General features: G+C 33.3%; 1 protein-coding gene across 1 annotated transcript in view; it reads left to right on the top strand.

The window, feature by feature from the left end:
• The window catches only part of LOC123663278 (fatty acid synthase-like), a 35,643-nt gene extending 20,899 nt beyond the window's left edge, over window positions 1-14,744 (top strand). Inside the window, exons 21-40 of the mRNA XM_045597967.1 lie at window positions 752-872; window positions 1,196-1,486; window positions 2,175-2,618; window positions 2,814-2,984; window positions 3,228-3,358; window positions 3,671-3,821; window positions 4,678-4,849; window positions 5,806-5,918; window positions 7,753-7,911; window positions 8,143-8,271; window positions 9,080-9,165; window positions 9,234-9,389; window positions 9,618-9,869; window positions 10,059-10,212; window positions 10,303-10,504; window positions 10,627-10,777; window positions 10,952-11,126; window positions 11,691-11,857; window positions 12,026-12,138; window positions 14,100-14,744. Coding sequence (XP_045453923.1) covers window positions 752-872; window positions 1,196-1,486; window positions 2,175-2,618; window positions 2,814-2,984; window positions 3,228-3,358; window positions 3,671-3,821; window positions 4,678-4,849; window positions 5,806-5,918; window positions 7,753-7,911; window positions 8,143-8,271; window positions 9,080-9,165; window positions 9,234-9,389; window positions 9,618-9,869; window positions 10,059-10,212; window positions 10,303-10,504; window positions 10,627-10,777; window positions 10,952-11,126; window positions 11,691-11,857; window positions 12,026-12,138; window positions 14,100-14,623 — 3,862 coding nt within the window. The 3' untranslated portion in view covers window positions 14,624-14,744. The remainder of the gene's footprint in view (window positions 1-751; window positions 873-1,195; window positions 1,487-2,174; window positions 2,619-2,813; window positions 2,985-3,227; window positions 3,359-3,670; window positions 3,822-4,677; window positions 4,850-5,805; window positions 5,919-7,752; window positions 7,912-8,142; window positions 8,272-9,079; window positions 9,166-9,233; window positions 9,390-9,617; window positions 9,870-10,058; window positions 10,213-10,302; window positions 10,505-10,626; window positions 10,778-10,951; window positions 11,127-11,690; window positions 11,858-12,025; window positions 12,139-14,099) is intronic.
• The last annotated feature ends 719 nt before the right edge of the window (window positions 14,745-15,463 follow it).

Here is a 15,463-nt window from a genome sequence, read left to right as displayed (position 1 = left end):
AAGAGCAATTACACACCAAAATAAATTAGTAACATTATATATTTTACAGTATAAAACAAAGTTGCTTCCTGCTATCTGTATACTTAGATCTTTAAAACTACGCCACAGATTTTGATGTGTTTTTTTGAAGTAGAAGTATATCATAGTAATAAATAGTAATCATAATAATAGAGTGATTCCAGAGGAAGGTTTATATATATAATGCATAGATATATACATAATAGAGTAGAGGAATACTAATGGTTTCTAATATAAAAAAAAAAAACATTTATTTAGCTCTGTGGTTACGGCAGTAAAAAATATCCCGTGGGTGTCGAGTAAGAGATAACACAGTTCCTTTACCATCTTGGGACTTAAAAAGCCGACCGATAGCGGGATAACCATCCAACTGCTGGCTTTGAAATACACAGGTCGAAAACGGGCAGTAGCATCTTCGGTGCGACAAAGTCAGCCCTGCTCACCTGGTCACCAACCCGCCTGTTCAGCGTAGTGACTGTGGGCAACACATAATGAGTTCATTCCATTTTTGGTGCGAACTTGTGGAGGCCTATATCCAGCAGTGGGCTGCGATAGGCTGAAGTGATGATCAGCTTTACACCCGAGCGAAGCTAGGGCAGGTCGCTAGTAGTAAAATAAATGTAAGGTTTTCCGAGTGATGACTTTAAATATTTTTTTTTATTATAAAAACCATCCGTGGACTTTAAGGAACATACAAAAAAACCACCAGTCAGTTATGAATTACCTTTTCCAGGGCTGGCGGGGTAGAAATTCGAGGACTACATACAACTCCGATACAAAAGAAAGTTTCTCTTATCACTCCAGTGTTGGAGAAAAACATATTTATACCTAACTTCGGAAAGTCAACGATGAGGGTAAAATTAAAAAAAAATAAAGCCTTGTAATTTTCAAACTCACAAATTTAAATTTTGAGTAGACAATAAGGTCCATGTCCTGAGTATCATTTATAATTAGATGATGTTTTCTGTATCAACATACGAGTATGTATACATTTAAAGCTTTAGATTATGTCTAACGTAATCAATATGGTAGCATCTAACGTGAACATGCAATTCAGATTGAAAAATGTCATTGGAGAACTAAGTTTAATACATACGATACATATACGGCTCATAAACGAGCTAGACAATAAAAAAAAAACACTAAATTACTTTTGAACAACGTGAACAATTTTCAGATTGAAGACATTTTAAGAAGCAATATTCAGCTTATTCTTGAAAACATACATACTTACAAAGTAAAAAGTATTGAAATTATTGATGATGAGTACACGACTAAAGGACTTGAACCAATAATGAATAAAGTGGCCGACGTACTAAACGATCTGCCGCTAATACAAGCTGACCTATATGTTAAATCTAAGAATCCTATTGAAATGCCATCGTATGTTAACGTATTGAAAAGCCAGCTCAGTGGACAAACTAATACTGTTTTACTTATCGGTGCTAATTTGCTGGAGAGACCTCAAGTAAGCCTCAATAAAAATGACTAGTGTTTTAATGATACGTCTGTATAATTTTGCTTACCATAATTAATTTCTTACGTGTTTTGTTTCTGTTGGGGTAGATAGTTTATCCATACAAATATTTGTGGCGGATCTTGGTCTATGCCCTTGTGAGTCTAGGCGACAAATTTTCTTCTGTATACAGAATGGGCTCTAGCCCAACAGTAGGATAGTGTGTCAATTTATAGATATATTCAGTTATGGTCAGTTAAGTCACAATCAGAGATTGTAAGATTATTGTAATGCACCTTGATCAATTTTTCTTAGAACATTCCCATTTAAGTTATATTAGCTGGGCCCGCAACTTTGTGCGCGTGGAATTTAACAAAAAAAAGTTATTGTTCAGTTCGCAGAGTTAAAAAATAAATAATGTTTTTAAGATAAGAGTAACCTAAGTTACTCTTTATTACATCAGCTATCTGCCCTGTCAAAATCCGTCCAGCCGTTTAAGAAATTAGCCAGAACAAACAGACAGACAGACTGACAGATAGTTTTTGATATATGTACCGTGTATACCGTACCGTATATCCATATGTATTTAGTAAAAAGCGGTTATTTTAATGTAGCAAACAGACACTCCAATTTAATTTATTTGTATAGAGTATAGATGTACTATCAATATATGTAATATTTAAAAAATCTAATTTTGTAGATATTAAAAGAAGCTTTATTGAGTCTTCGTAATGAAGGCTTTATTGTAAGCCGAGAAATAAGACCCATAAATCCGAAAGACTACTCTAATGAATACGACATTATTGGTATACAAAACACCGGCTCCGAATATATTGTACTCCTTCGAAAAAGAATTGGTTCCAAACCAACCAATTTTATTAAAATAGTTACAAGTGATGAAACGTACAAATGGATTGACAAAGTTAAAGAAGGACTTACAGTTGGACAAAAACTTGTCATATATAGTCAAGATGACCAAGCAAATGGATTATTGGGTTTGGTCAATTGCTTGAGAAGGGAACCTGATGGAGAAAAAATCCGTGGTTTGCTGATTGCAGATCCTAATGCACCACCATTTAATCCAGATTTAGAATTTTATAAAAATCAGTTGGATATGGATTTAGCTATAAATGTATATTATGAAGTAAGTTTCATTGTATAACAATTAAAGAAACAATATGTGAATTTATTTAATTAGGCTATTTTTACAAAACGTTTTAGTGTACGAGTAATGCTATATGTTCTTCTTAAATTTGGTATACTAAAATTGTATGTTATATTGCAAAATAAAAAATCATCTGAGTCTTTAGTCGCTAAAACTAAAATGAAATATGTTTAGGGACATTGGGGGACGTATCGTCACCTATTATTAAAAGAGCTGGAAACAATCCAAGTCTATCACGCTTTTGTAAAGACTGCCCATATTGGAGACTTGTCCTCGCAACAGTGGTTGGAGGGACCTATTAAGGAGAATAAGTTTTTGACAAAATCTAATTTAATCCATATTAATGTAAGTAACATTATAGTTAAGTCAATTTTGATGTATCAAACGATTATATATCTTTAACTTTTTTTTTTAATTTTAACTAAAAGATCACTTAAAATATACAAGTTAATATTACTATCTCAGCGTCATCGTAGAACTGCAACTTAGTAAATTTTGATAGCTCAGATGTTCATTATTTGTAATATATATAAAATTGTAACTTTACTATTTAATGATTAATTTTTCTCAAAATACATATGAAATTAGGTGTACTGCGCGGCGCTTAATTTCCGTGATGTGATGATAGCATCGGGACGCATTGCTGTTGACGCCGTTGCGAATGACCGTCTCGCGCAGGAGTGTGTCCTGGGATTGGAAGTCGTCGGCAGGACTAGAAAGTAACTAAATTACATATCATCGTTTATATAATTTGAAAAACAAATTATTGAAATTGCTTATTCATTATTAACGAATAACGACACTTCGACTCAGCATATTGCACATGCGATCGCAGATTCGATCCCCACTAATGACGAAAAAAAAGTATTAGCCGTAGGTATAGATATTTGTCGTGTTCCACGCGTTTTTCTTTTACGTATTGTGTGTTACCAGGCCCCTTAAGATAGGAAAAAATACTACTGGAGGCCGTTGAGTGTTAAGCATTTATTATTTTTTTATTATTATTATTTATATTAATGATATTGTTAAAGTGGTACCCGAGTGATGGCCATGGTAGCCAATAAAGGCTTGTCAAACATAGTAGAAGCAGATCGCAGGGTTGTGTTGTTCATCCCTGACGAGTGGACTTTCGAGGAGGCTGCCACCGTACCTACGGCTTATGGGACTGCGTACTACGCTCTGGTAATAAGACCATATTGATTATAATTTGTGCCATTTAAAAGTACACAAAATTAAAAACCAAACAATTTCATTAAAACGGGAATAGCCTGGCTTGACAAAATCGTGGCGTCTGTAACGTCACCGAAATATGTAGGGTCACAAGATAAGAATCACGGTGTGACTTATTTAAATTAACATTTTAGTAATAGTAACTGTTAAAGATATATAATAAAAAATATAGCCATCCCTTCTCTTCTCGTGGGTGTCCACTACCACCTTGGAACTTAAAAACCTACCGATAGCGGGATAACCATCCAACTGCTGGCTTTGAAATACACAGGCCGAAGACGGGCAGTAGCGTCTTCGGTGCGACGAAGCCAGCCCTGCGGTCACCAACCCGCCTGCCCAGCGTGGTGACTATGGGCAACAAACATGATTTTACGCCATTTTTGGTGCGAACTTGAGGACTGCGATAACCTGAAGTGATGATAATGATGATGAACTGTTTTTTAAAGCTATAACTGAATAGTTTGAATTCATAATTTTTTCCTGCTAATAGGAGGGGGTAAATGTGTAATTATTTTATATTTATTGTTTCATTGGTTTGTAAATAGCATTGTCATAAATCTGCGTGGTTTTTTAAAGCTTTTTATAATAAAGAAGTACATTATTGTTTATTTGGTAAATAAATAAATAAAAAGACTGACTTAGACAGCTGAGAGAGTACAAACGGTTATGGTCAAGTAAGGTAAGTTATGATGAAATAAAAAGAATTTTAATAATAATCCATTGCAAATTTTTTTACTCATCATTACATGCGCGTTTATCATTCAAATGCGTTAAATATGCTCGTATGTAACATTTAACCTTTTAACAGGTAATGGTAGGAAAGATTCAAAAAGGAGAATCGATCTTGATCCACGCCGGTTCTGGTGGTGTCGGTCAAGCCGCCATTAATATTGCTCTCCACTATGGAGCCGAAGTATTCACGACTGTCGGTACTCAAGAGAAACGAGACTTTATAAAAAGGCTGTTCCCTCAACTCAAAGGTAAAACAGAATTAAAATTGTTGTAGCATTTTCGAGGCGTGAAATAATTGATTTCAATTTACTTATTTATGGTTGTCTCTTGTGTAAGTTTATAGAACTATCACTAAAAGTGAAGTTCTCTCCATAAGTATTCTTCTTAACAAACATAAAGTTATAGTGTACTAAAACTTTTATTTTAATTCATGTTTGTTGGTCCTAAATTTTTATCTTTTATTTATTCTAAGGGAGTTAAAAGAGGTTCTTTTAAATTTCATTCTTATAACAATGAATTTAGTTATTTCGTTTAGTATTAATTTATTTATTTATTTATTTTACACTTTATTATACACCAAACAAATAAAATAAACAAGCAACATTGACAATAATTTGTAGAAAAAAAAATGTACAAAATGTATGTATGTACGTAATGTATGTATGTACATAATGTATGTATGTGGATAACAAACTGTGCCTTAATTAATTGTGGCAATTATGACTGGTAGTTTTAGTTGAATTAATAATACATTCTTTATTGGACCAAATAAATACTTTACAATTTCATAACCTGCCAAATTGCGTGACAGTTTTTCGGCAAAGGAAAGGAAGGAAATGGAAAAGGAAATACTTGAAGGAACTAACAAAAATGTGTAAAATTTGCCGTTAAGATATTATTTTAATCATTGAGTCAACCAAATACAACCCAGTATTTAACACCCGCAATTTAGCTGCAAAATATTTTGGTATCAGGTTTCGCATTAATCATATATTCCCATTTTTTTTAGTATTGTATTTAGAGCTGTATTCATACGTTTATCAACATTGTTCTTCTTCTTATTTACAAGTTATTATCGCTAATAATTAAGTTCAAGTAGACAAATAATTAGCTCTAACTCATGTGTTTTTTTTTATGATTTAGAATGTATTTTGCTAGTAATGAATTAAAAAAAAAATGAAACAAATAAGATCTTATATTACAGACAGTCACATTGGTAATTCTCGTGATACATCTTTCGAAGCCATGATCAAAGAACAAACAAATGGAAAAGGAGTTGATTTGATTCTTAACTCTCTATCAGATGAAAAGCTACAGGTATTTTAAATTATTTTTTGATATCAACACAATTTCTAGTCATATTTTGAGTATAAGCAAATTAAATGTGTTTTATTACTTTTACACCTAGATTTTATAATACGTAGACAAATATTTTTTATACAATTAGGTCGGCAAAGAAGCTTTCTCACCTGATGGTAAGCAATTTCCGTAGCTCATAGAAGTTTTCAACACTAAAAGCATTGCGAACGCGTGGGGTCGATAACCCCACTCCCGACACTCGCTAGGAGCTCTGGTCCTCACTCTCTACCTCATCCTGCTTGAGAGCAGTATTGTGTCCCGGTAAAGAGTAACTGTAGTTACCTGTGATCTTCTGTAAGGTCGAGATACTTTCCTAGTCAGGCTGCTCCAGATTTTGAGCAGGATATTTCCTGATGGCCACTACCTTAATGATAAATTAATTTTCTGGTCTGGTGTGTGGTGGTGAGGTGTCTCTGTTTTTTCAGTGCTTTATTTACTTTTGTCTTTCACGTTGTCATTAATTATATTTGTAAACATAAAAAAGTCTTTGAGTCATTCTCTCAATATGAAATTTCAAAAACCACAGGACGCAAAAGTTGACATTTGGGAGGAAGATTGTTTAAGAGTTAGTAGACGTCTACTAAGAGCTATCGATAGGGTTTCATTAAAGAGGTCTAAGGGCTTTTTAAGAAAGTCCTTCAGTTTATATGCTATAGGTTTGAAATTCGGCAAAAATATAGTTAATAGTTAGTAGATGTTTATAAAAACAAATTTTGCGACAGATTTCATCATCATCACCATCATCATAACTTCAGCCTATCGCAGACCACTGCTAGACATAGATCTCCACAAGCTTGCGACAAAAATGGCGTGTACTCATGTGTGTTGCCCATAGTCACCAAGCTGGGCAGGAGGGTTGGTGACCATAGGGCTGGCTTTGTCGCACCGAAGATGCTGCTGCCCGTCTTCGGCCTGTGTATTTCAAAGCCAGTAGATGGATGGTTATTCCGCCATCGGTCGGCTTTTTAAGTTCTAAGATGGTAGTGGAATTGTGTTATCCCTTAGTCGCCTCTAACGACACCCACGGAAAGAGAGGGGGTGGCTATATTCTTTAATGCCGCAACCACACAGTATTTCAGATTTTCATTAAGAAAGTCTAAAAGCTCTCGATTAATCTTATATAGGTACTTCGATTTTCGTACTAATAACTTGAAAATTGACGCAGATGAAGTTCATAATTAGTAAAAGTCCGCTAAGAATGGATTTCTTGAATCTAAGGGCTCTCTCAAGTTTGTAATAAATTCCTTAAATTATTTTGCTACTAACGCCACCAAAATTTGATATTTATAGACATCCATTAATAATATGTAAAATTATACCTGTAAAGTTTGATGGGGTTAAAAGTTTGTATACAAGTCTGTTATTTTTTTTAAAGAAAAATTTAGAAGAATAAGGTTTAATATTTGGACTACTGACTAAAAATGCATGAATTCTTATTTCAGCGTTTGCGAACAATTTACACTTAAAGGGCTATAATAAGGATTGAAGATTTAAATTGAAAGCTCGTCATTTAAGATGGAAACACCATATTTTAATTCTAGACCTAAAATATCTGATTAAAAACGAGATAACAGGTGTTTCAGCTTTTGTAGAAATTTTAATTTTATATCGGTGAAATGGGGATGAAATTTGTGTGGAAGCCCGTAAAAAAAAGAGTAAATAATGCGGTGGACGTTATTATTTGCAAATTTTCGTAGAATTAAAATTTCTCTTCAACTTACTAGATAAAATGATTTCGTAGAATTAAAATAGTGAATATTTTAATGTGAGATTTTACTTATTTATTTTTAAGGCCTCGATACGCTGCCTCGGATACGGTGGTCGTTTTCTTGAGATCGGCAAATTTGATGTCAACAACAACACTCTTATCGACATGAATTCCTTTCGAAATGAGATCTCTTTCCATGGAATTATGTTCGACCTCAACATGCATGACACCGAATTTGCAAAGGTTTTTCAATTTAAAAATATTTTGATTTATAAAATTTCCACCATTATAATTTTGCAAATAAATGCTCCAAAAAATTTGATTTTAGTGAATAAATATCGTGAGACAGTAATTTTTAGTGTTTTATTCTATTAAACGTTTGCAATTGTAGCTTCTACTTCTTTTTACATTTAGATTTATTTTATTCATTTAATTAGTAACATATTTTTTTACTACTTACTTTATTTTGATCAGACCCTTCGAGATCTATTGTTTTCTGGTATTGAAACTGGAGTTGTCCGACCGCTTACGTATTGCACCTTCGAAAAGGATGAAATGGAGAAAGCATTTAGGTACATGGCTGCTGGCAAACATATTGGAAAAGTGAGATATTTGTACATGTATAGCAATGCTACAACAAGCATTAGAATCACCAGCTATGTATATTTAATGTTTTGGGTCATCTATGAAATACGTTACGCTGAATTTTACCGTTTTGGAACCCTCCCTATTTGTCACCTACGCCTAACAACATTCTGTTCGAAAAACTAGCATCTCCCGCCAATAATGATTACGTAAATAATAATTGTGTTTGCAGGCAAACGAAGAAAAACCGACAAAAGTTGTAATCAGATCTCGATGAAAATGTGACCACAAGATAAACATCCGCTTTCGATTAAATTAAAAATCATTAAAATCGGCACACCCAGTAAAAAGTTATATGTATTTTCGAGAGTTTCTCTCGATTTCTCTGGGATCCCATCATCAGATCCTGGTTTCCTTATCATGGTACCAAAATAAGGAGATAGCCTTTCCAATAAAACAAGAATTATCAAAATCGGTTCATAAACGACGGAGTTATCTCCGAACATACATTAATATATATATATATATATACACAGACACACACACACACACACACTCACACACATATATATATGTACACGGTCGAATTGAGTAACCTCCTCTTTTTTTGAAGTCGGTTAAAAATGGCGTACAGTCTAATAATTTTTTTTAAGATATACAAAAAAAATCTTCCCCTTAGGATAAATCGTCACGCCAAGGAAAGAGTATTAACGTATTTTATGGACAAACCCTTATGTAAAATATCTTATTTTAAATAACTTAAACTATACTATTTTGTATTCAATAAAATAAACATTGCATAACTAAGTCTTTTGCCCATTTTCAGATTGTATTCAAAATTCGTGATGAGGAATGTGAAGATAATACAGACTTCACTAAACCATTGATTCAGTATATTGACGCCGTACCAAGGTAACCGTTAAAAGCAATATTTATAGTAAGTGCGTTTCTACAAGAGGTAATGAAATGTAATTGTACAGATATAACTGCGACCAAGACCTAGTGTATATCATAGTAGGAGGTCTTGGAGGCTTTGGACTGGAACTCGCAGATTGGCTCATCTTGAGAGAAGCCAGGAAGTTATTGCTAACATCGAGGAAAGGAGTTAGTAATGGTTATCAGTCATTACGTCTAAGGTGAGTTCTTTTGTTGATTGAGCAGCTTATTCGTGGTTTTTGTAACATATAATATAAGGTTCGTATATTGTTCGTAATGTATGTGAATAGGATTAAGTTCTTATAAATGAATAGATACTTGCTTAGAAATTTGATTGCTTGTTGATTTACGTTATATTATACTAATATTAGCTTAAAAGGAAGAAACTCAATCATAACAAATACTTTAATGTAATTTTTTTTTCAAAGAACTTGGGAGAATTATGGTGCAGAAGTGCGAATTTCTACCCACGACATTACGACAGAAAAGGGCTGCGAAGAAATGTTGAAAATGGCGAATTCCATGGGAACTGTTGCGGCTATATTCAATTTAGCTGTAGTTTTGGAGGATCGCATCTTTCAAAATCAAACTCCAGAATCTTTCAAAGTATCATTTGCACCCAAAGCTTTGGTTACGATGAACTTGGATAAGCTCTCACAAAAATTGTGTCCAAAATTAAAGTTGGTTTGAATTGATTTTATACAGTTTGTCTTTAAGTTTTATTATTGTTGTAATATAATAATGAATTTATAATATTTAATTTTGACATTAATGTTTTGTTTTCACTCCACAAACCAAGTTGGTGTATTTATGTTTACGATTTTATTCTAGAAAAGAAAAATAATACTAGAATAATTAAAAAATTTCAGAGACTTCGTGATTTTTTCATCGGTGTCTTGCGGTCGTGGTAATGCTGGTCAGTCTAACTATGGTTTCTCTAACTCCGTTATGGAAAGGATCTGTGAACGAAGGAAAAAACTTGGTTTGCCCGCTCTTGCTATACAGTGGGGTGCCATTGGAGACGTAAGCGCATAATTATAATTTTTTTTAAATTTTCATTTGTCTTCATGCTTAAAATGCTTTCTTTACTTAAAATGTGTCTCACGTATTTAGGTTGGTCTTGTAGCAGATATGCAAGATGACGACATTGAAATGGAAATCGGTGGCACTCTTCAACAGAGAATTTCTTCCTGTCTCCTAACTCTTGATAAACTCTTGAGACAGGATAATGTAATAGTGTCCTCAATGGTTGTGGCTCAGAAAAAATCCAGTGACGAAGGTATCACAATAGCAGGAATTGTCGGCCAAGTATTAGGTATGATTTTTAGCCACAATACCAAAGAATTTTAAGTTCCTACACGTGATAACAAATTGTGTCTTAAACAAAAAATACAGAAAACAATATATTCAAATATTTTATCATTTTGTATCTTCTAGGTATTAAGGATATAAAGACAGTGTCAAAACAAGTATCTCTAGCGGATTTCGGTATGGATAGCATAACGGCTGTCGAGATCAAGCAAATTCTTGAAAGGGAGTGCGAGATATTTTTAACACCAGATGGTATTCGATCATTGACATTTGGCAGGTAAGTTACTTTCTTAAATCATAGGTTTTGGACTTAATTAATATTTGGAAGTTAATTGATTGCATTTGCGAAAATTATTAATTAAGTCCGACAATGTATTGATAAATTTTTCCTAACTTATTATAATTCTCACATTATAGTACTAACTTAACTTAAATTACATTTTGTTTATAGGTTAATTGAATTAACAACTCAAAGTGAAACAGACGATTCAAAAACAAAAATAGTTAGTCTAACAAGTCCTGAAGACTCAGCTGCTTTACGTGTCCTTATAAGGAATTTTGGTGACGAAAAGTTGGTTGAAGAACCTTTTATATACCTGCCAACTATGACTAACAATGGCAGTGATGTATGGAATTTATTATTTTAATAATCAGCATTTTATAGTGGCTCCCGTGTAGATCTAGCAGCGTAGAATAATATCCTCTCTTTCTTGTGATTGCCATAAAAAACGACTAAAACCCGGTTTCTATATTCGCAAAACGAATCGGTTATTGGACGTAGAAACCAGGCTTAATGGGTCAGAGAGTTTTTTTTAATAACTGTATTTATTATACGAACCAACACACTCTATGAATGGACAATTACCTTACCAAACTCGACGTAGTTTTTAATCTAGTAAATTGCATGCATTGGAGTTTACTGCATATATAGCCACGTAATATTACACGACAACACGTATTTATAATCTTTACAGCAAACCGAAATTATTTATGACTGAATTTTTTAATTTGTTATTATCCAATTAAAATTTTATCTTAGTGGTGAAAAAAGACGTCAGGGGAAAACCTACATCGTTTAAAAGAAAATCCAACCCACACTGGGCTAATTGGACATATTCCTCACTACCACTATGTTAATCGTGGATAGTTTGATTCATAAATTCAAAATGTTTCAATAACCTTTTTTCCAGAATCTTTCATCGAATCAAGAAAATGAAATGATCATGTTCGTGTTACCGGGTGTGGAGGGTTGTGCTTCAGGAATGGCGAACCTATGTCGTCAACTAAAGATTAAAGTTTGCGTACTCCAATACTGCTATGATGAAAAAGACGACACCTTGGATAAGCTGGTCGAAAAGTCATACAAGGTAAGTAAAAGTTATCTTAAGTCAATATTTTTGTAAGGTCTTATAATCTTCATAAATAAAAAAAAATAAATAATAAAAAATAATAGGGCATAAGGGTTGATTGAAAATTAAGGAAAGACCTATTTAATATTAAATATATTTTGGCATGTAACATGGAGTTTGTTTCAGACGATTAAAGAAAGATTAAGCGCAAGCCGTCCTTACATTCTCCTTGGATATAGCTTTGGTACTCTACTTGTGTTGAAATTAGCACAAATTTTGGAAAGTGAAGGTATTGTTATTGATATGTACATTGTTTTCACGCACATTGTTTTCATTATTCTTTATAACATTCCTAATTCTTCATATCTAAAAACTACTTATACCGTTCTTCGTTTCTGAATATCAATATTTTGTTAAATTGTGATTAAAAAGTTGTGATTATATCTTGTTATTGATACTAGTGGTCGCCCAGAGGTCAAAATTCGACCATAATTAAATATTTCAATTAAAGAAAACCAAAAAATAATGACTATAAAAACCTTTTTTTTCAATGTGACTACAGACTGACAATCAACAAAAAAAAAAAAAATATTATGCGCGTGTGTGACAAATACATGGGAGTGTGATTAATGTTTTTTTATTGATTTCATATATTTTTATGCAACATTTTTTATGCAAATTAAAAAAAACATATTAGTATTCTGCGCTCCTTCACTATATAAATTATAAGTGTACAAAATTTCGTACTCCTCCGTCCGCGGGGTACAAAGTTTTTGCTTCATGTATTAGAATATGTAGATATTGTTACTAACTTATTAGACCAGTGCTTTAAGCTTTTGAAACCAGAAAAATATATATAACGGAAATGATAGGAAAAATAAATTACGGGCGATCTGAGGTCGGGAAGTGGTAGGTTTAAGGGTAAAAAACGATCTAATCAAAAAACAATCGATCTAATCAATCAAAAAACGATCTCGATTTCCGGCTAAATTGCAAGTCCTATGGAAGCAAGTTCAATGGCAAAGTTGTGGGTGGTAAAAAGATGTACTACCTTTATATTTGCACTTCTTTCAAATAACCTCAAAATTCATGTGAAAAATTCAAGTTTATAGTTTTTTATTTTTATCTTGTACAAAAAAATATTAAAACAATTTTGGTGAAAATTACCTTGCTATGTCCCAAACAATGTAATTATTTTTGATTTAAAACATTTATTTTTTCACCTTATTCTGTCCTCCATGTCGTATATATATATATATATATATATAATAATAATAGTGCTGTGTGGCTACGGCACTAAAGAATTTAGCCACCCCCTCTCTTCCCGTGGGTGTCGTAAGAGGCGACTAAGGGATAACAAGGTTCCACAACCATCTTGGAACTTAAGAAGCTGACCGATGGCGGGATAACCATCCAACTGCTGGCTTTGAAATACACAGGCCGAAGACGGGCAGCAGCGTCTTCGGTGCGACAAAGCCAGTACTGCGGTCACCAACCCGCCTGCCCAGCGTGGTGACTATGGGCAAAACACATGAGTTCACGTTATTTTTAGCGTAAACTTGTGGAGGCCTATGTCCAGCAGTGGACTGTATAGGCTGTAATTATTACCATGTCGTATAAATACCCTCATTTTCAATCGAAAATTCTCACGTTAAAATATCAGCTTTTTTAAAAAAGTTGGCGAGCTTTTTGTTTGTAGAAATCTCTACATTAAAAAAATATACATTACGACGGTAATTTTTTCAGAAAATGCAAAAAATAACACCCAGACCACGGTAAACATCTGTATGGTAAATACATTGTTTGTTGTGTGCGGGGATCGGACCTGCGCAGGCCACCGCAACAGCCACAAGTGCTGTTGCCGTTGTGTTAAAGCGTCGTCAATTTCTAATTTCATTGTTGAAGTAAAACTTTTTTACACACACTTGACTTGCGGAGTAAACTGGCGAATGACGAAAGCGTTACGAAAATTGTGACTGGGTGAGGCGAAAGGAGCAAGAGAGAGAGGTGTGACCACACATTTTCTTTCTCTCTTTCTCCCATAGCCAGTTAAGTTTCGTATATCTAAGAAATTTGCTGGTCTATTATGCAGAAATCTTACTTCAGTCATGTGGTCTAATTCACACCAGTTTTTACTTATACGCATGTGTGTGTGTATGTGTGTGTGTGTGTGTGTGTGTGTGTGTGTGTGTCAATATTTGATTTCCTAATAAATATAATAAAATGAAAAAATACATTATTATGTTTCAGGTCATAGTGGCAGAGTCTTTTGTATAGATGGCAGTCCGGAATTTCTTAAAGAGTTAACCATTTCTAAATTCTTTTCCAAAAACGATATACAGTTACAAAATCGCCTGATTTGCTATACTATTGACATAGTGGCTCCAAACAATATAGTCACGAATACACTAATGGATGAACTTAAAGACATCGAATCATACGATGAGAGAATCAAATACGGTATAAAAGCATGTCCAGCTCAGGAAATATACTCGGATAAATTCTTAGAATCGGTCACTAAAGCTTTTTATAATCGTGCAAAAATAGTTCTAAGTCAAAATGAAATAAAGAAGATAAAAGCGCCAATAGTTCTCATACGTCCGAAAGAAATTCCATTCAGTGGACTTAAAGAAACTTATGGTCTGGATGGATTTACTGACAGCCACGTAACGGTTCATCTTCTTGAAGAGAATCATATTACTATAATTGACAGTAAGGAATGTGCTGATATTATAAATAGCAATTTATCTGCACAAGGTGGAGAAAAGGCTTAAAATAGTGATAACAAATGGAGTTAAGCTAGTAAATTAAGTTATAAAACTTAACATCAAGCAATCATTGTACTTGATAAAATTTTGTTGGGGAATTTGGTAATAGATTAAATATTAAAACGTTGATGTGTTTTTATTTTGAAGGTTTTTTATTAAAGGTACGGGTAAAAAAACTTTATTGGCTAACTCGAACTTGAAATATATTCTCACCTTATATATTGTGTTCATAAAACGGTTAATTTTATACACACAAATACAAACTAACACTGAACTTGAAAACTAATATAAAGTTTCCCTGCTGCTGTAGTCTAGATTCATTGAAAAATAATCTAAAAATCAGAATCCAGTAAATAATTACTAACTAAAGTAGGTTCTTGTAGGTATATTATACAATCTGAATCTCGGAAACGGCTCCAACGATATTCATGATATTTAGTATGCAGGGGATTTCGGGGGAGGAAAATAAATTTAGCTAGGATTCATTTTTAGAGAATGTCATTACATACCTGTTCTAGGCAATAAAAAAATGGCTACAATATTGTTAGAATTTCGCACCTGTTAATAAAGTTGTAATAGCTCAGGTGGGAAAACGGCTGGTCGCGATCGACCAAAAAGACCATGGTTCATATCCTCATACTTCCACTCGTTATTTTATATTTAAATAGCCAGTTCATAGTTTTTATTATCATGTCGGTAAAATCGAAAAATATTATTCATATATCAATATATATAATTCGTATTTAAATATGATTACCAAAACACATGACTTAAGGTACTACAGGCAATTAGCCCGCTTAACTTAAAATTATTATTTTTTCTACAAATACCAATTAAATTTAAAAT

This window comes from Melitaea cinxia, chromosome 20 (genome assembly GCF_905220565.1).
Source record: "Melitaea cinxia chromosome 20, ilMelCinx1.1, whole genome shotgun sequence".
Taxonomy (NCBI): Eukaryota; Metazoa; Arthropoda; class Insecta; order Lepidoptera; family Nymphalidae; genus Melitaea; species Melitaea cinxia.
This window is presented reverse-complemented; position numbering and strand designations above follow the sequence as displayed.